At 39.6% G+C, this 21679-nt stretch overlaps 1 protein-coding gene across 2 annotated transcripts; it reads right to left on the reverse strand.

The window, feature by feature from the left end:
* Positions 1-335: 335 nt before the first annotated feature.
* Positions 336-21417, reverse strand: zgc:162879 (ras and EF-hand domain-containing protein). Of its 2 annotated transcripts, XM_054775346.1 has the most exons (17): positions 21046-21417; positions 17373-17525; positions 15135-15225; positions 14795-14890; positions 10110-10187; positions 9902-10017; positions 7035-7103; positions 6904-6967; positions 6732-6805; positions 3715-3904; positions 3539-3637; positions 2965-3106; positions 2754-2835; positions 1382-1496; positions 1204-1317; positions 1045-1121; positions 336-957 (listed from the first exon to the last, which is right to left on the reverse strand). In XM_054775346.1, exons 1-17 carry the CDS (start codon positions 21327-21329, stop codon positions 855-857), a joined length of 1947 nt encoding a protein of 648 aa, XP_054631321.1. In that variant the 5' UTR covers positions 21330-21417; the 3' UTR covers positions 336-854. The 2 variants fall into 2 exon arrangements, 1 of the variants encoding a protein (XP_054631321.1); XR_008570324.1 differs by lacking the exon at positions 1382-1496 and having other exon boundaries at positions 888-957.
* Between the last annotated feature and the right edge of the window lie 262 nt (positions 21418-21679).

The raw sequence follows: 21679 nt of genomic DNA on the forward strand, positions 1-21679 counted from the left end.
AAAGTATATAATTTATTCAACACTTTCTTCTCACATTAAACTTTTTTCATGATTCATTCATGATTTTTTTTAATGACTTTGACATTCTAGTGATATTATCATTTCCTTCTCAAACTTTTTTCCTCTCATAACTTTACAACTTTTTTTGGGTGGTAATAATACAGCTTTATAACTTTAAAAAAAAATCCTAAACTAAAAATAAAACGGGGCTTAATTCTTTTAAAATTATTAATTAATTTAAATATTTTCAATGGATATAATGTTTCTAAAATCCAATTCTAACTTTTTAAAATCATATTTTACACTCATTTCTCACAATATTGATTTTTTCTGAAAAATATTTTATTCTCATGACATTTTCTCCTATTATGATTTCATTTTCTTTAAAAACCAAAAAAACTTATACATTACAATTTTGTTCTCATGATAAACATTTTTCTTATAATATAATACATTAACACAGTCGTCAATCATTCCAGAAAAAAAAAATCATTTTTTTTTAGTTTTATTAAAAAATGTATTTGTTAGAAAAGAAAAATTCTTCATAAAAGTGCTGAACAAGAGAATGTGTACTGAGGAGTCATAAAATAGCTTTAAAAAAATATCAGGATTCTCTTTTCTCCTGTACTTCAGAAAAAAATCAAATGTGCTGCTTTTACAATAATAAAAAATACTAATACAATGAATGTCCCATGATGGGCCTGTAAACCATTAGACATGATGTGGAATCATTACAGAAAAGTATATTTGCAAGGAAATAAATATCCTGAAAACAAACAGTGCTATTTCCCGCCAATAGAAGCCTTCAGGGTGATCAGAATGTGTGAGCAAGTTCAGGGTTTAAAAATGTCATTCTAGAGGCGGCAGCATCTGTCAAAAGTTTTTTTTGCGTTGTCTGTAACCAGTTTGACGTGAGAAGGTGGCTGATGACCCATTTTCACATTCTTCTTCACTTCCCTGCAGCCAAACCAAGCAAAGCAAGTCAACTGTGTTCTTTTTTTCAGAGGAACAAATACGACTTGATCAACGCGAGTACCCTCTCACCTGGCTAGATGGAGCACCGCCTCCACCACGTTGGTTCCGTCTTTGGCGCTGGTTTCGCAGAATAAGGCGCCGTATGCCTACGAGAGTAGCGTTAAAGTGTGAGCACAAACGTGTACGGTATAGAAGATGTGTGTGTGTGTGTGTGTGTTATACACACACCGTGGCCAACTTCTCGCCATGTGAGCTGCTGACACAGCGTTTCTGTGGCAGCTGCTCTCTCAGGTCCACCTTGTTTCCGATGATACAAACAGGGACTTTCTCTCCAGTGTGATCCTTTAACAGCACACAATACGTCAATGACATCTTATAATAGGTGTTTACTTCGTAATGACTTTACCTGGATCTGATCCAGCCAGCTTCTGATGTTCAGGAAGCTGCTCTCTGAGGTCACGTCATACAACAGCAGAACGCCGTGAGCTTTACGGAAGTATGACATGGCAATACTCCGAAACCTGCATGGAGGTAGTATCATCTATACCTTATTTATACGCTTGGAAGGCCAGCTCTTTCTAAACGTTCCCATTTTGTTCACACCGACGACTATTATTGTTTACTAGATTTTTGAAATCATGATTTTGAAAAAAAGTTCTCTTAGTATTTATTAACTTTTTTCAGAAAAAATATAAACTTATTATTGCAATATTATTATGTTTTTATCATAATAATACAACTTGTATCTTCTTTTTTTTATATACAAGTAACCTAACTTTTTCTTTAAAAAAAAACCTTCATTTTAATATTAGTAGTAGTTGATAGACTCTCTTTAAAATATAGATTATTAAAAAAAACGTTTTGTCCATATTTTTTCAAATTTTTTTCCCTTGTAATATTAAGACTTATTTCATTAAGTCGCGTTGCTATCAAAATATTTTCACTTTTTCCCAGAAAAATATTCCATCATATTTTCTCAAAAATTACTTTTTTTCTTCTAAGCAAAGTTATGTGCAAAATAATGTGTCCTCTATATTTCTATATTTTGACTTTTTCCATCAAAAAAATGCAGTCATTCATTTTTTTTCCCTGTAAAACGGCAACTTTTTTTTACCACAAAATAAATGCAGTCTTTTTCTCGTAATTTTTTTACTTTTTTAAAAATATTAATATTATGACATTTTGCACAAAATAATGCATCCTTATTATTGGAATATTTTGACTTTTTTCAACTAAAAAATTGTTTATTCTTTAACGTTTTTATTGTATTATTATGACTTTTTTGCCCACACGATCATGCATCCTTATTTTTGTAATATTTTAACTTTTTCCTTCTAAATACATTTTATTCTTTTAACATTATTTTTTCTTTGTAATACTACAACTTTTTCATGTAATACTGTAAATGTGGTTATTATATTATTTTATTCTTTTAACATTTTTTTTGTTGTCATATGACTTTTTTCCAACTAAACAAATACAATTTATTCTTTTAGCGTTAATATTTTTTTTCTTGTAAATTACGACTTTTTTCACAAAATCATTAATCTTTATTTTTGTAATATTTGGATTTTTTTTCATAAAAAAAAATGTAATTACATTTTTACAAAAATCTTTTTTTTCTGAAATTAATGTGGCTTCATTCAATATTTCTTTCTTCAGAAAATAAGACTTTTTTTGCAACATTCTCGCAATATTACGACATCTTTCCTCGAAAAAATGTCTATTAATTTTCCTTTGTCAAATGGAATTCAATCAAATGTAAGGGAGTGGCTCACCTCTCCTGTCCAGCTGTGTCCCATATCTGCAGGTTGGTCTTCTCTCCATCCACAAGCATCTTCTTGATCTGGAAGTCAACCCCTGACAAAACAACACACGCTGAACATGAGTTTACATGGCGTGATTACATTACACTGTAGTTGGCATGTTCCTTAAACTGGCAAAAGTGTCCATCCTTAAATAAAACAGAACATCCACAGTGACACGCACCCAGTGTGCTGTGCAAGTCTGTTTTGAACTGGTTGAGCGCCAATCGCAGCAAGAAGCTGGACTTTCCTGCTCCAGCGTCTCCTGCTAAAACCAGGCGGTACATCGGCACTGCGTCGTCCACGTCTGGCAACGCTTCAGGCAGCTTCAGAAGACAAGACAAAAAAAGGAATAAACTGTTAAGACAGGTACAGCCTGTCAATGAGCCTGGCACATACAGTAAGCAAGGGTCCATCAATTTAGTAATTGATGTTACAAAAATACTCTAATCTTGAGAAAAAAATGTAAATAATTGTATATTTAACTATTTTAATAAAAAAAAAAACACTTTTTATTATATATTTGAAGGATTTGATTTTTAATTATTTAGAGTAAACAAGGTCACACATCTCATTTTTAAACAGAATTTTTACATGTTTGCATTTTATATCCAACCACAACTAACTTAGTGTTAAATGCATCTTTTACATGTGCATTATTATTATTATCATCCTTTATTGTACTGTATTGCATTAGATAGTGAAGGTGTACGTTAACTTTAACTAACTACATGTCACATGTCAGTATGTGCACGCACCTCTATTGGAAAGGCAGGCAAGTGTTTCCGTGATGACGCAGTGGAACTTCCTCCGCTCGGCGCCACCGACAGCGCCGCCTCCGACCTGGCATCCAACAACTGTCGCACATGAGAAAAAAACAGAAATTTAACATAAAAAGATCTCCTGAGTGGAAACGTCCTGGAACTCCACAGACCTCGCTGTCGGAATGGACGTAGGAGTAACTGTGGTGGACGGTCTCCGAGGAGCCTCGGCCGTCGTCGGTGTCGAAGTCGCTGGCTGAGCTCTCGGTTGTGTCCATGTGCAGAGAGACGCCGCTGTCCAGGTACTTGTCGGCCCACATGGACACGTTGGACAGGGCGGAATGGCTGGAATCTACATTTGACCTGCAAAGCACACATTCATATACCATACTTTCCGCTCTATAAGCCGCTACTTTTTGAAAAAGTTTGAACTCTGCGGCTTATACAGCGGTGCGACTAATTATGACTTTGTTCCAATCTCGTGACATCTCCTTCCTTTACTTCAGAACTACTACTAATCGTTTCAATACTGTGCCACTTGCCAGTGAGTGAGGAAACTGTAGCTCTTTGTTTGGCAGTAGCCAATCACAAGCTACAAGGAAACTCACAACGAGTTTGTCAACCCATCGGAAATATCAGGAGGTCAATACTCAATATCACAGTCTGACTCACGGCGTCGTCTTACAAAGAATGCTAAACTCATTACACAGCCACTTAACACTCAAAAGGTCTACCTAAGAAATATACAAACAAGTACCAATACAAGTTTAAAATAACAGCTCTGCTGGGAATAATGCATTATGGGAACAAGTTAAAATAGTTGCCGTATTTTTTTTTTTACATTTTTAAACTCGTATTGGTACTTGTTTGTATATTTCGTACCTTTTGAGTGTTAAGTTGCTGTGTGATAATGTTAGCCTTTTAACTAAGATGACAGCGTGAGTCAGACTGTTATATTGAGTAATGACCTCCTGCGATGTCCAATGGGTTGACAAGCTTGTTGTGAGTTTTCTCATAGCTCATGATTGGCTCCTGTCAAAGAGCTGCCTGGTCCTCACGGACTGGTGCGCGTCACAATATGTCTTTATATGACATGTGTGGCTTATATACTGTATGTACAAATCTATGTTTGTCTCTAAATTTAGTGAGTGTGGCTTATACACCGGAAATGACGGTACTTCAAATGATTCACAAAGTGACATACACTGTATGCACAATTAGGCAAGTCAGTATTTCGACCATATTCAAATTTTTTCCTCCTTCTCATTCTTCTGGAGCAGAAGGGCAAAATCTTGATTTTGAGTATGAGTGCAGACCGTGAAAGCGGGGCCTCACGATCCTTCTGACTTTTTGGGTTTCAAGCAGGAGGTGTCAGAAAAGTTACCACAGGGATAACTGGCCTATGGCGGCCAAGCATTCTTAGAGACGTCTGCTTTTTGATCCTTCGATGTCGGCTCTTCCCATCATTGTGAAGCAGAATTCACCAAGCGTTGGATTGTTCACCCACTAATAGGGAACGTGAGCTGGGTTTAGACCGTCGTGAGACAGGTTAGTTTTACCCTACTGATGATGTGTTGTTGCAATATGCATATTTCCCAACCCCAATCTGAATAAACTTGAATGCCCATTGGGTTTGAGCATACCAGGTGATGTGCATGTGTGTACTGAGGGAGGGTATGGCCTTCGGAGATCAACACCCTTTATTAGGTGTGCACAGTTATTGGGCAGCTTCTTTCCCTCTGGCAAAATGGGCCAGAAAAGAGAATTAATAGACTCTGAAAAGTCAAGAACGGTAAAACATCCTTCATAAGGAGGCAGCACTCTTGAAATTGCCAAGATTTTAGGACGTGACCACAGGACCATTAGATGTTTTGTTGAGAAGTGCACAAAAGGGTCGCAAGAAACGTGTCGAGAGGAAAATCATGCAAATTAACTGCCAAATATTTGAGAAAAATCAAACGTGAAGCTCCCATGAACCCATTATCCTCCAGTGCTGTCATATTCCAGAACTGTTATCTACCTGGAGTGTCCAGGAGTACGGTACATGGTGTTCAGGGCTCAGAGACATGGCCAAGGTAAGTTTTATGGACTGATGAGATGAGAGCGACCCTTGATGGACCAGAGGGATGGGCCCGTGTGGCTGCATCAGCAGTGGGCAGAGAGCTCCACTCCAACTCAGATGCCAGCAAGGTGGAGGTGGGGTACTGGTAAGGACTAGAATTATTAAAAGATGAGCTTGTAGGGCCTTTTCAGGTTAAAGATGGACTCAAACTCAACTCCCAAACCTACTGCCCCTTTTTTCACACAGTGGTACAGGAAAAAGTGTGCCTCTTTCAAGAAGACCATGATTTTTCTGCACAACAATGCTCCATCTCATACATCCAAGTACTCCACTGCGTGGCTTGCTAGTAAAGATCTTAAAAAGGTCTTCAAAAATAATGACATGACCTCCTTGCTCCGCTGACCTAAACTCTATGGAGTATTTGTGGGCGCTTAAACGTAAGATTTACAGTGAAGAAAAAAGGCACACCTTTCTGAACGTTGTCTGGCAGGCTTTGGTTGCACAAAACGTTGATGGTGAAATGATCAAGAAACTGGCAGACTTCATGGATGGAGTGATTGAAAAGAAGGGTGGCTGTATTGGTCACTGATTTATTTCTGGAAATGTCAGAAATATTTATTGGTAAAGTCTGTGTTGCTTGTTTATCATTCTGATTAAAAAAAAATGGAAATGAAGTAGTGAGATGGGAATATTTTTCTTTTTTGTTAAATTACCTAATAATTGTGCACACAAGAGATATTCTCAACAAAAGCCAGAACCTCACTTTCACTTCCTTAAATATTCAAGTTTGAGGTTTATTAACATTTAGGATTGACCAAGAGCATTGATATTGTTAAATAATAAAACTAATAATCAGTAATTCAAATTGCCTAATGATTGTGCACATGGTGTATTTTGAGTTAAAGTACATTTTTAGTTGGTGAAAAAGCACTTTGTGTAGTTTGATTCTGTTCACTGTAAGAATTTTTGAAATTTGGTGGAATAAAATATATGCAGTGTAAAAAACCCAAAAAGTAAATATTGTTAATATCTTTAACACAAACACATCTTCCAGTGGTTTGCCAATTCATTGTATCTTTCCCGGCGCAACTTCATTCAAGCATTTAGGGCTTCACTCCAAGGTCTTACCTGTCGTGTTTGAGGGTGCTTTGCCTGATGGGCTCCCTCCTCCGAGCAGGGTTTTCATTTCTGGGAGAGAGGCTCTGGAAAGGAAATGGTGACGCTTTGAAAATGACAGTTTCTCGTCATGCTTGTTTGTCATGAGGAGTAATTACAGCACCAAAAGTGAAACACACATTACCTGTTGATTCACCAAGGTGGAACGCAGCCCGTCGTTGCTGTCGTACAGCTGCTGGTTTATGTCCCTGCAAGGCAATGGTTGTTTTTACTTTTATAGGCCTTCATGAGAAGTCCACAAGGCTTTTTACTTACTGTAAAATCTGAATGTGACTGGCGTACGACTGGTACTCTATCACCATCTTCTTTAACTCGTTTGTTTCCCTATCAAGACAAACCAGTACTGTCACAATTTTATAAAATTATTGAAAAATGATTCAACAATAGGTTAAAGAAATTTAGAAATAAAAGTGAACTACTCAGTGAATCACCACCTTATCGTGGTGGAGGGGTTTAAATGATCCTAGGAGCTATTTTGTCCAGGGCTATGTGCTCCTGGTAGGGTCTCCCAAGGTAAACAGGTGCTAGGTGACGGGCCAGACAAAAGACCCTATGAACAAACAAGTGGAGGGACCGCACCTCGCCAGGACGTGGGACACCGGGGCCTCACCCTGGAGCCAGGCCTGGGGGAGGGGCTCGCAGGCGAGCACCTGGTGTTCGGGCCTTTACCTGTGAAGCCTGGCCGGGCCCAGCCCGAAGAAGCCACACGGGATCTCCCCCCCGTAGATCCACCACCTGTGGGGGCAAGCATAAGGGTCCGGTTCTATGCGTTTTAGGTGGCGGTCGAGGGCGGGTGCCTGGGCGACCTGGTCTTCTGCGGCTTCTGAGGTTGAGACATTCCGACTAGACATAGTCGGACTCAACTCGACCCACAGTTTGGGTTCTGGAACCAAACTCCTCGAGAGGGGCTGGACCTTGTTCTAATCTGGAGTTGCTCCAGGTGCGCTGGTGTGGGCTTATTAATAGCACCCCCAGCTCGGTGCCTCCGTGTTGGAGTCATCCCCAGTGAACGAGAGGGTCATTTCCTTATGCCTTGGGGAAAGGGTCCTGAATGTTGTTTGTGCGTATGCGCAAAATGGCAGTTCAGAGTACCCAGCCTTCTTGGAATCTATCAGAGGGGTGCTGGAGAGCCTCACCCCAGCTGGTGATGCAGTAGTTCTACTGGGACACTTCAACACCCATGTGGGCAATGACAATGTGACCTGGACGGGCATGATTGGGAGGAACGGCCTCGATCTGAACCCGTCAGGGCTGCCGTCAAGCTGAAGAAGGCATTCTATTGAGCATGGATGGCTTGTGGGGCTACTGAAGCAGTTGACAGATACCAGCAGGTCAAGCAGCACGCAGCTTTAGCAGCGGCCGAGGCAACAACCCGGGCGTGGGAGGAGTTTGGTGAGGCCATGGAGCACGATTTTCGGTCGGCCTCGAAGAGGTTCTGGCAAACCATTCGATGCCTCAGAAAGGGAAAGCAGTGCCCTGTCCACATTGCTTACAGTGGCGATAGAAGCCAGTAAGTCGAGCCTGTTTCTGGTGAACGTTGGCCGCCGCCAAGGCTGCCCTTTGTCACCAATTCTGTTAATAATTTTCATGGTCAGAATTTCTCAGCGCAGCCAAGGCGTCGAGGGAGTCCAGTTTGGGACTTACGAACCATGGCCTTACTAGGCCATGGTTCTCAGTTGGAAAAGGGTGGATTGCACCCTCTGGGTTGGGAATGAGGTCTTGCCCCAGGTGGTGGAGTTCAAGTATCTTGGGGTCTTGAGTGAGGGATGGTTGGACTGTGAGGTTGACAGGCCGATCGGTGCAGCGTCTGCAATAATGCGGTCGCAGTACTGGACCGTCGTGGTGAAAAGACAGCTGTACCGGATGGCAAAGCTCTCAATTTACTGGTCGATCTATGTTCCCACCCAATATCAGTATGTGGAACTAAAATATGGAACGTATTGCGCAAAGAACTGAAACAATGGAGTCTACTAAATATGAGCCACTTTAAGAAACAGTCCAAACATGTTTTATTACAAGGTATAAATAAAAGAACGCTGAACTACAATGTCTGAGAACATTATCCTGAAACTTATTACTAAACAAGGCATTATCTACCATCTATTAAATATTAACGTGCTTATTAAAGAAGTTTATGACAATATATTCATTATACAATACTTAAGTCAAAGTTACTCCTGTACTTACAATTTATTCTTCATTCTTTTTTAATTATTTAAAAAAGGTACTACAGTATGTATTCTGTACTCATTTATCACCAAACAACTTTGTCACTCTTGCTCCTTTATTTACATATTTATTAATCAGTTTACTTATGTATATATACACAATATTTATATTGCTGTAATAGCTATCTACAACACATATTTATCCTTCTCTTCTGTCATGAAAAAATGTGTAAATCGGTATACATTGAACACAGGAAGTGAACAAAATAATCAGTACAGTGGTACCTCGGTTTTTGTGATTAATCTGTTCCAAAGGGTCTGCTCAAAACCAAATCGCACAAAAAAAAAAAAAAAAAATTCCCATAGGAAACACAAACCACTTTTAATACAGAACAATTATAAATTTGATGCAGAAAACAATGTGAAATGCATGTAGATGACAAATAAAAATGGATACTTTAATATTTCATGTCACTTTTATGTTGTTGAGGACCGGGAGAGGGCCGAATAGGGAGGAGGGAAGGAGAGACTCACATGGACAGTACCTTCATGTTCTCCGCGGAGTTATTTCTTAAATTCAGTCATGTTTTTCACCTTCTTCATCAAAGTGATGGCAACTTTCTTTAACCCTTTGGTGGGTTAATTTGCAACCGTACTCAATAAGAAAAACTCAGACTTGTGGCTTAACTGTGTTAGTTAGCAAAGAATTAGTCAACCGGTAATGACTTCATTGACAGGCAATGGAGCTTTGGGAAAATGACTTCCAGTTGGGACCATGCCAACAGGCAGGTTTTGTAATAAAGACACGTTGAATTGTGAAAGTAAGCATGAGGTGTACTCCCAAAGTATTCATGTTCAAAATAAATTAAAACCATAACAGTGACCACTATCAAGACAAACAAAATGGCACAAATGAGATTTTAGGCCACCCAAAGCTGGGATATCACCTCTCACCTTTCATGCTGAGCCTGCTTGTCAACGTACATGTTCTTCAGCTTGTCCAGCTCCGACTGGAGAACGGCGATGTTGGTCTGTGCCTCCACCAAAGACGAGTGCAGCACCTTGTTCTCCTGAGGCAACATGTTTGGGGACAATAAGTAGGCGCTCTGTACTCTGTTGACTTCCTCTAAGGAGATACTTCCTCCAACTGAAAAGACAGTACCTCTGTTAGGTCATCTATCTGTTTGTTCACTTTGAGCTCCTCCTCCTTGGAATGAGCATAGCGAGAGTCTTCTTGGCTCTACGGAAGACATTCAATTATATACTGTACACTAACACAAACACTAATTATTATTTTTATATATGCAAGCCTATGCTGTGACATTGTAAATAAAAAAAACAAAGAAATAAATATTTTAATACACGTTTGTCTCATCTACCTACAGTATCTATCTCCATTTTCCATCTAGCCATCCTGCTATATGCACACATCTGATCTTTTTTGAGGCGCATTTTACAATAAAAAACAATGTTCCTAATGTTCTGTGATTATAAGCACTCAGGAAAACAAAAATTTCAGGCAGCTCTCGTGATTATCATTTACAGTTAAAGCAAACAATGAATCTTGTAATGACTCTTAATGCTCATCGGCTATTACACACAAAACTGGTTTGTGCAGCTCAGCTCCGCAGTCCATGTGCGTGACCTGCGAGCATAGAAGAGAAACAACTTTGGTAATTGAAGCTGCACAAGATTCCATTCAAAACAAAATTTGAGAGTTTAAAGAAAGTGAAAAAAAGACTAGCCGTCATTAATCAGTATATTATATTATCACTGTATATTATATATATATATATATATATATATATATATATATATATATATATATATATATATATATATATATACACACATACACATATACATACACATATACATACACACACTCCTGATCTTAATGAGGTTTTAAGTAGAGCTACAATATGCAAAAACAAGAAGGGGGAGTCAGACAAAAAGCATTTTGAAAAAGTAATTTATTGAAAACAACAATTAAACTGAATTAGACTGTTTATCAGCTGATGAAAAGTTTAAGACTATCGCTCAAAAAATAACAAAAAAACTCTCCAAACCAGAACAAAAAATGTTCTCAGTAGGACTCAGTAATAAGTAGTTCCACCGTTCTTGTTAATCACTTCAAAAATTGGTTTGGGCATGCTTGATGCGAGTGTTTCCAGGAGGCTAGTGGGAACATTGCTCCGAGTGGTGAAGATGGCTTCACGAAGGTCATCAACTGTCTGGAACTGATGGCCATTTTTATAAACGTCCCTTGCCATCCATCCCCAAATGTCCTCTATGGGATTTAAATGAGGGGAACATGCAGGATGGTCCAAAAGAGTGATGTTATTCTCCCTGAAGAAGTCCTTGGTCAAGCGAGCATTGTGAACTGCAGCGTTGTCCTGTTGAAGAACCCAGCTGTTACCACACAGACGAGGGCCCTCAGTCATGAGGGATGCCCGCTGCAACATCTGCACATAAGCAACCGCCGTTTGACGACCCTGCACCACCTGAAGCTCTCGTGTTCCACTGAATGAAAAGGCACCCCTGATCATGATGGACCCCCTCCACTGTGTCTGGACCGTCAAGGTTACATTTTTTCTCATCACAGAATAAAACTTTTTTCCACCTTTCAATGTCCCATGTTTGATGCTCCCTGGCAAACTCTAAACGGGCAGTTTTGTGGCGTTGAAGGAGAGAAGGTCTTTTTCTTCTTTTTTTTTTTTAAACCCTTTTCCCGCAGATGCTGTCTGATGGTTATTGTGCTGCAGTGGGCACCAGCAAGGGCCTTAATTTGGGTGGAAGACCGCCCTGTGTCTTGATGGACATCTAATCGGATCCTCTGACTCAGCGCAGGTGTGATTTTTTTTGAGTCTACCATTGACCTTTTTGTTCCATAATGCTCAGGATCTTTCAAAAAAAATTTTAATGACTGTCTTACTGCTCCCAACCTCAGCAGCAATGGCACGCTGCAACAGGCCTTGCTTATGCAGCTTGACAATCCGACCACGTTCAAAAAGAGAAAGTTTCTTAGCTTTAGCCATCAGGAGGGCATGACCGTGTCAACAAAAAATGAAAATTTTGAGCAGATTTTGTCTTTTATAGCATGTGGTCTTCAACTTTTGATCAGATGATTAATAGCTTTTTGTCTCACTCCCCCTTCTTGTTTTTGCATATTGTAGCTCTACTCAAAACCTCATGAAGATCCAAATGTGCAAAATGCAAATTCTAGCAATTTTTTAACTGGTCTTAAGATTTTGATATATATATATATATCTCTTTTTTAAAACAGAAAAAATGTGAAAGCAAAGCAGTTCATACGAATGATATGCATTTCACCGATATCACAAAGCTGAGATGCACTTTTTTCTTGAAATATACAGTATACTTCTTAGTTACATGCGTTGGTTTGCATCCTTTCATTTTTCAGTATGTGAAACAAATCTTTGAAGTGATCTCTAGTTTCTTTAATTTTTAGTACAGATGCTTTAACACTGGCAGGTTAAAAACAATCTAAAAAATAGTTTACCAAGAAAAGTCCCCTATTTTGCCTGTCTTTCCATCCCCAACCCATTTAAATAGTTTCCCATAAAATGTCCTGTATTTTAACTTTCATCGACAAAAAATAAATACATTTTGACCAAACATACCCACTGAAGTCTGAAGTGTGAAGCAGTCTCAGAGCCCAATATAAATACAGTAGTACCTCGCATAACGTAAACCTCCTTTTACGTAAATTCCACTGAACATAAAGAATTTATGTAAAGTTTTTGCATCGTATTACGGAAGAAATTCCATATAACGTAAAGCGTCAAGTCGGTGCAAGTTTCTTTGGCTGATTTTCGGGGCACCGCCTCCGCTCTCATCTCATTGGCTGATTATCGGGGCACCGCCTACGCTCTCATCTCATTGGCTGACTTATCCAGCACGTACGTGAGTTTGTGTGAGAGACAGGCTTGTCCCTTCAAACTCCTTCCTCTTCGTAGTCGCCCTGAAACTAACTTAAACAATTAAGTTAAGTTACAAATTAAAATTTTGCACACAGCATTATCGTGTAGTGCGTGTGCGTTTGTCTGTGACACCAGCTGACTCTTAGACTCTTTGAGTCGCGTTTCGACTCAGGCTGGTCCTCCTCCTCCTTCTTTTGGCTCCACTTGCGTGCTCCTGATCAAGACATCTCGTGAACGGTAAGATTGTTCTTGCTTTTCAGTTTTATTCATTTACAGTAATCTTATTTATTACCTTATTTTATATTGGAATGTTACTCTACTATGTTTATGCTAATGTTGTCTTATATTTTCCCACCATATTTTCCCAAATATTTGGTGAATATTTTGAACGGATTAGGCTATTTACATGTATTTTACGCTTTGTATAACATAAAAATCCCTATAACATAAAGGTTCTCAGAACGAATTATTTACGTTGTAGGGGCGTCTACTGTAATCCACTTGTATTTGACCCATTCAGTCACTGTACAACAGCTGCTTGTGAACGTTCCCTCAGACCATTCCAGCCCAGGTTTGAAATTAGGGGTGTCCCGATCCGATGTTGATATCGGCCATCGGTCTGTAACCATCCAAAAAAACAGCATCCCATTATATTGGCCTGCATCTAAAATCTCCAATACAAGCAGTCCATTCCAGACGTTAAAGTCCGAAAAAGACATTGCAGCTGAGTGGAAAACTTGTCCTGCACAATTTCCCGTGGTGACACAGAAGTTTATTACGCCCAACCTCCTCGTCGCACATTTGAAGAAGAATTTTCGCAACACCACTGCTTCCTGAAACATCCACCACTGTTTGACACATTTGCAAAGCGTGAGAAACTTCCACAGGATGGCAAAAAGTCGGTGGCCTCGCGCCATTATACGTATTGTCAATGAAACTATACACTAGAAGCATCAAGAAGTAAGTGGGTCAGTTCCTCTCATAACTACTGTTGCTGACTATTATTCTCTGAGTAACATCACTTGATCAGGCCTTTTCTGACATTCTACACTACTGAACAAGTAATAAAAGTATGTATGATCTGTGCTGATACCAGATCGATGTCGGCCGATATTCAAAGCTAAAATATCAGACTAGGATTGGAAGTGGAAAAGTTGCTTTGGGACACCCCTATTTAAAATCCTGGCAGGACAAGCTAAAGCTCAGTAAGACAGTCAGTTGTTGATTGCATGGAGACATTGGTTCACCTACAAGGCTACTTCAATCAATAACACACACCAAATCATAATGTAAGTTAGGCATAATTAGGATTGCATGAGAAAATTTTCTCCAGCTGGACCTATTTAAATTTTAATTGAATACTCCTGGTCTATAAAGTAATTATGATTCAGCAGTATAAATTCTGGTTGCCACTAAAACATGTGATAACACCAGGACAAGATCTATGTTGCAGTGGTAAACATGTTGTGAAGCTTCAAAATGAATCAAAAATCATTTTTAAAGTCTTTAATGAAGCTCACATAAAAGTTTCTTTTTTTAAAAGGGAAATTGTAAGTTTTTGACAATTCATGGTAAAAATCCTCAAGGCAGTCAAAGAAAAATGAGTACAGTTATGTTATTTAGTAGAGTGCAAATAAGGAAATACATAATTGTAAAAAGAAATAAATGTAACAATAAAATCAATTTAGAAATAAAATGTTTAACAAAGTCATTTTTATTATGATAAAAAAATATGTAATTTTACTGTCACCTCAGGGTCAAAGGTTGGCACACACAGTCACTACTAGGACGCACTTGCAAGAGGACTTTTTGTGTACCGGTATCTTAAATCAGAATAAGTGTTCAAAGCCTTGCATTCATTCTTGCTCGGTGAAGTTACCTGAGGAGGAAGGGGGGCTCATACCTTTAAAAGTCGGTCCACCGTGTCCTGCAGGTCTGCAGTCTGGTTCTCGTGTTTCCTCTGCATGGTCCACAAAACTTCTTCCATTTTCTTGCGCTCCTATTGACACCAAACCGAAGCGGTCAGTGAAAGTCAATCTTTCATCCGGTCATCACAAGAGCTTACAACAACAAGTGAGGGACTTTGAGAAGAGTAAATAAATGCCATGTCACATATCCGCCCATTTTCTGCACCGCTTGTCTTCATGAGGGTTGCGGGTATGCTGGAGTGTACCCCAGCTGTCTTTGGGCGAGAGGCGGGGACTTGTTGGTTGTGGCGTGTAATTATTGTTAATTAAACTCACCTCAGCCCTCACTCTTTCTTCTGTGCCTGTAAGCTGCCGCTGTATGTCGTCCTCCATTTCCGAGAGCTGGCTGCTGTTCATCTCCTCGGCACTGTTTCCACACAGACACAAAAACTCAGCAATGGAGGTAAAGTGGACAAGGCTGAACCCTGACTGTTGAGCAATTGTGCACGACAAATACAGTAGGTGGTGAAATGTGACGGAGAATGTTTTGAAGATATTAAAAGAACTGGCAGAGCAACACTCAAGTCTTCCTACTTCCTTAAGCGAGGAATGTCACCATTGCCACGCCTCGTACCTCCAAATCACTGAGGCACAACAACAATTTTGACACTGAGGAGGGTCTAAGAGGTCTTGTTCTGGGAGTGGGCTGAGCTACGATGCCTTTCACAAAATTTCAAGCAGCTTTGCTTCCACCTTTCAGTCAAGACATTTGCGCACTAATGAGCTTTATTGTTCAACCTGCATATCAGGAAACACAAGAAACAAACTGCACTCACGTCTTTCCACTTCCATCAAACCACTGAAAGAGTATGCAGTCTCTCACAATATTACATAATATTCTCTAGACAAAACATTACATAAGTAATATAATTAGGGAAATTTCAGCCCGATAAATCATGACAAAAACATGACATTGGTGGCTTTGTTATTCTAAATTACCACCACCAAGGAAATAAAAATAATTAAACATTTTATTTACAATGTATTACAATAAACAATAAAATACTACTTGGAAATATTTTGTGTATGGATTAAAAAAAACAACCACAAAATACATTTTTTTATTTGATTTTATATATGAAATATACTAGTATTTGGAAATATTAAAAAGTATACGTAAATAAAAAATAAATTATATTACACATTAGTAAAAAAAAATAAAAGAATCAAGAATCTCTGCACAAACACGACACACTCTGTTTTAAATGCTGACATTTCCCATGCGATTAGCAAAAGAAGACAAGTATGAGAAGACAGGGTTGTCCGTACAAGAGAAACTATTTTTGAAATACAGTATATTTGAAAAATCAATGCAAATTCGAATCCCGCTTCCTTCATCCCAGTCACTGCTGTTGTGTCCTTGGGAAAGACACTTCACCCACATTGCCCCCAGTGTTGTCCACACATAGACAATTCACTGACCAAGATGTTGACCTATGACCTGGCTCCGGTCCCCGGGTACCACACGGCGGATTCCCACTGCTCCTCAGGAGGATGGGTTAAACACAAAAAACAAATAAAGGCCTATCTATCGTGGGTGTTTTGCAATACTATTTTTTTCAAATGCACATACAGTATATAGTTTATGTATTTATATGTTCTTATTTCTTGTACATTACAATCATTCCTTCCTCACAGTTAAATATGTGAGGCGCTATAAAATTATTATGTTAACTGTGCTGCATCAGAATTGGAGCGAGTTGTGTCGTACACAGGAATTACCTTGTGTTGTGTAAGAGTGAAGATAATTGTATAGCATCCCAATCGGAGTGAATTGTGTCACGTCGTAATTAAATTCAATCGCATTGCATCGTGATGGGGTGAATTGTGTTGAGTGAAGTTGCTTTCCACCTATCGTGAATATCATGCACCATTGGCAGTGTATCGGGACATGTACCGCATAACTACACAGGCAAGTTAAAAACACTTACTCCAGCAGACTTCAATTTAAAGCTGCTGCCAAACATGCCTGCAGAAGCCTTCATATAAATATTAACCAGGAAGTTGGCTGCTCGTAATAAATATCCCATTATAGTGTCTCTAATGTTTACAAATGGTGCAATGCTGAAATCATCTGACAGAGGACTGATCAGTTATCAGTGTACAGTAGAGAGTGGCATGATCCACTACTACTATAACCACAGTTTTCTGACCAACAAAAGTACTGGAAAACCTACTCACTATTTACTTGGTATTGTACTATTTCATGTACCAGGTCAGCTGGGGCTCAAAGTGTGACAAATTGATATCATATGGGTGACAGCTGGTTGCACAATTTTTGGGCAGATTTCCAAATATTTGAGGACACACTAATAGAAATGACAACACCTTGATGCGATGCTTTAGCTCTGGAGGCTGCAGTATCAAACTCTGCACTCTCCAATTTTCTGCAGTCTTGTTTTCTTTCTGCCCTCAGTCTCCTCTTGGACAAAATGTGCTGAGAAGTACTTGAGACCGTCATTTTCCTCCATACCATTTAAAAGAATATTTGAAGACGTGATGGGTTCTTCTTACCGCCTCAAACTGGACTCCAGCTGTTCACATTCCAGTCGGTTGTCCAGGCTTTGGCTGACCAGAGAGCGGACGACTTGCTCGTACTGCTGCAGCACGGAAGTGTTGACACAGGTCTGAATGGTCTGGTAAAGTTCAGCCAGCTGCTCCCTCAGACTGTAGGAGGAGAATGCACAGCGACATAAATATTGTTAAAAACATTTTGCTGTTTAATCAGGTTTCAGCCCCTGCACACTTATGCTAGTCCATACACCATAAATAACCCAATTAATACATCTATTTGAGTCTCCTATAGTCGCCGGGTGTGTGTCTATAAAAGCAAAACACATTGGCATTAACAGCTACGGCTATAGGCAACCTCTTTATGTATCTTTTATCAACTCCACAAGATGGCAGTAGCTGCATTTGAAGGGTCTACCTACCTACTGTATTTACCTCTGCATGCACTTTAAAATGTTGGTTGCGCTACTCATCTGTTGGTGTGAAAGTCACGCGTGTTACATTTGCCATACTGATGTCCACAAAAAGCAGTAAGAGTTCACATATCTGGATATCAGTGCTTTCTGCTCAATATTGTTTACATCACTTGACTCATCACAGGAAATTCAATATGCTTGCTCTGAATTAATGTCATCAATTTGCCTACCTGTGAAATTTGTTGCTGTTCTATTAGTCCTGTCCTTGACTGTCTTTGCAGAGAGAGGTACAGTATTTGTTTTAATTTTCGGAATAATTTCCTGTTTATTTTTTAATTCAGAGAATAGATATTTTTATTAACGATTCTGTCACGTATTCTCTATCTGTGAACGGCTTCCCCCTTCTTAAGCTCATGTGCAGCCACAACACTAGCAGCTGCAGGTGAGTTGGGAGCATTTGTCAATCTCTTGAAAGTATGTTTGCTCTGCTCAACCTTCCGTAATAGTTCCGAAATTGCTCTCTTTTGGCCATCTGCAGTTGGGTAGTTTTCAGAAAAAGCTGAGCGCTTGTTTTGAAAATGTCTTTCAACATTAAATTTTCTGTTGTTTGCTCATTTCTCACCACATATGAAGCATCCAGGTAAGACAGCGTCACTGGCAGTGAAGACAAAGGAACATGTCCATTCGGAATTAAACTGTCGTCTTTTTCGTGTCTCACTGCACACACTGGCCCCCCTTCCCTTGCTTAGCCAATCAGCAATCACAACACAATCTAGATGCATTGAAGGACTTGTGGTGAGTCAGATATTTCAAACTCTTAAAAAATGCACATTTTCTCCACTTTGGTGTTCAAAAAAACAAATTAAAAAAAATAAAAATCACAGAGCTCGGCGAAGTGAGCCGCAACAAGGAGGCTGAAGAGCCGCGTGCAGCTCCGGAGCTACAGGTTGCCGACCCCTGGGATAGGGGACACCCCAATCCCGCAACCAAAGTGCTGTGGAATACATAAATTACCATTTAGTCAAAGAGAGCATGTAAAATAATAATAATTGGTGAGATATAATGACTCATAAATAACAGCCTCTGTCCAATTAGCGCCTGCTTGCAATCAGTGCTCCGTCTTCTTTGCAGTTTAGGTATATAAACTCCCGGTCTACAATTAGCGCATTTAGGTTTGTGCATGCCTACATTAGGTACAATGTAATGAGATCAGCACATTAGATGTTTGAAAAAGTTAACCTTTACACATACAATAATATCAAGTGGCATTCAGTTAACAATATATTTATTATTTAGGCTTGTTCAGTAGTTTACAGTGACGTAGCATCGTACTGAAGGATGTTGTTGGTTGCCTTAAGTAACTACATGCAAGGGGCGACAAAATATTAGAAACAGCTGTCAATATTATGCAGTGCAGTTATACACCAAGAAATAGACATCTTTGATTGAGCTTTTGTATATGATCTAATGAGATCAGGGTGTTTTTAAAGTGTGGCAGAGTAAGCCTCCTCTCAGAGAAAATACAGTTTGGGCCTCACCTTCTCCCTGAAAGTGATTTTCTCGTGGATATTTTGTGGAGTCTCCTGCTCACCCAAGAGTGTTTACTTAGCACAGGAAATAAAAATCTATTCATTTTACCTTACACATAACTTAAGTTAGCTTAGTTGGTTTGGGAAAAAAATACATCCATTTTCTATACCGCTTGACCTCAGTAGGGTCACTGGTGAGCTGGAGCCTATCCCTACCGACTTTGGGCGATATGTGTGGTCGCGAGCCTATCACGGGGCATATATATACAAACAACCATTCACACTCATGGACAATTTTGAGTCTCCAGTTAGTCTAGCATACATGTTTTTGCAAAGTAGGAGGAAGCACCCGGAGAACATGCAAACTCCACAAAGAGGCTAATGTTCTAACCACTGCAGTATGTATTCCATCCTACCGTGTTTGGCAAAACATGCATTTTTTTTTTTCTTAAGTTACTGGACCTTCTCTGAAGCCTTCTGGGACCTCACAGTTTGGAAACCCTTACATTATAAGACGATACAGCTGTACCTAATGTAGTGGCCATTGAGCGCTATATGTGGAAACAATAACTGACATATCAAGACATACAAATAATCAGTCTTATGTACGGACAGCATACAAGTAAATTATTATAAAAGTATTCTAAGTATCATCCACCCACTTTCTATGCCGCTTCTCCTCATTAGGGTCGTGTGGGTATGCTGGAGCCTATCCCAGCTGGCTTCGGGCCTGATTCTAAGTATCATAAAAGTAAATAAACAAATTCATGTTTCACGAGGAAGTGGCACTGAATTAATTATTTAATGACACACTCGGCACAAGTAAATACTTAGGCAATGTTTTATGGAAATTGGCCAGCAATCATTTTTATCATGTAATGTAAAGCATGGGTGTCCCAACTTTTTTCAGTAAGGGGATGAGCCGCATAGAGAAAAATTGAAGGACATGAGGGGTCACCAAACAGAGGGGCCGAGACCTCCTGGGAGATGGGTCTCACTCCACCTACCAGCAGACTGTAGTCCTAGGTGAGGCAAGTGTGAGCGCCGATCTCACCAACTGACCATCAAGAAATAACATATAAATACAGTACAGTCCTTAAACATGAAAAAAGATTGAAGACAAACATTTCCAAAATCAAAAAAAGAATTGCTCTTTGGAATAGTGACAAGAAATCAACAAAAACTGCAAAAATCCAAGGAATTCTCTTGTTCTGTTAAAACGTCTATTGTTTACGGCAGTGATTAAACACACCTGGCTATTTTCAGCAAACGGTGTTGCTCATTACAATTCGGTGCAGTTGTCAGTAACGCGGGGAAACTTTTGCCTTTATGCAATTTATATTCTCTTTGATACATCTCAGCTGGTAAAAAATCCACCATAGAAACAAATATTCTATGAGTTTGTGTGACCTGGAAGACGTCATGTTGTTTTGTGTGAGTGAGGTTCCTGGCCAAGGTAGATGTCACATACTCCAATAAAGGCCCAACTTCATGCATATGCTTAGCTGAGACCATTGATTGACTGAAATGCATGTGTGAACGCAAACCAAACCGCACTAAAGTGACCACCAAGTATCGTTTTTTCATTTTTGGTCAGACTACTTTTACTACAAGTGTGAATGCACCTTTAAAGTTGCTAAAAAAAAATGGCCCCGGGCCTCACTTTGGACACACCTGTTGTAAGGTCAATTAGCTCCATATGGTGAGAGGCGGACACCTTACTGGACTCACCTGTCAGACAGTACATATTCAGTGTCGAACCTGGCGGCGAACTCCAGGTTTGCGGTTGATCCGGGTCCCAAAGACGTCGGAAAAACCTCCTGGAACCTGGACAAGAACCTGCTGTAGTCGATGCATCCGTCCTCGTCTGCATCGAACTTCCCGAACAGAGTTTGGACCTCGGATTCTGGAACGTTGAGCTCCCCGCAAACCACCGTGAAGTCCTCGAACTCGATCTTACCCGACTGGTTTACATCACAGGCGGAGAAGAGCCTCTGCAGGTTGGATAGCTCCATTTTCCCCACACACTTTAATCATTAAAACTTCAACCGATGAATTCATTTGTTTCTCACGTCCTCAAATGTAAGAGAGGCGCATCTGATTGGCCGAATAAATACCAAGTGGGCGGGTTTTAGCTTGGTTGAAGTAGCCGGAGTTCCACTTCCTGCTCAGACCTGTCAACTTTTATGATGTCATCAGTGTGCGTAGGCATGTCCTACCTATTTACCTTCAAGGTGTGTGGATTTTGTGGGGATTTTCCAATTCTTTCCTACGCCCTACAAGATAATTGACACATTTTAATAATTAAAGAATGATAAAGTGTTTTTGCTAGTATGATACTAAATATTATACTAGAAATGTGCAT

Source organism: Dunckerocampus dactyliophorus, chromosome 5 (genome assembly GCF_027744805.1).
Source record: "Dunckerocampus dactyliophorus isolate RoL2022-P2 chromosome 5, RoL_Ddac_1.1, whole genome shotgun sequence".
Classification (NCBI taxonomy): domain Eukaryota; kingdom Metazoa; phylum Chordata; class Actinopteri; order Syngnathiformes; family Syngnathidae; genus Dunckerocampus; species Dunckerocampus dactyliophorus.

Coding starts and splice junctions, on each gene's coding strand:
- zgc:162879 (XM_054775346.1), bottom strand. CDS start 21,329: ATGGAGCTATCCAACCTGCAGAGGCTCTTCTCCGCCTGTGATGTAAAC. Junction 14,891..15,134: donor AAGAAAGAGTGAGGGCTGAG/GTGAGTTTAATT, acceptor TGGTGTCAATAG/GAGCGCAAGAAAATGGAAGA. Junction 10,018..10,109: donor AGATAGATGACCTAACAGAG/GTACTGTCTTTT, acceptor ATGTTGCCTCAG/GAGAACAAGGTGCTGCACTC.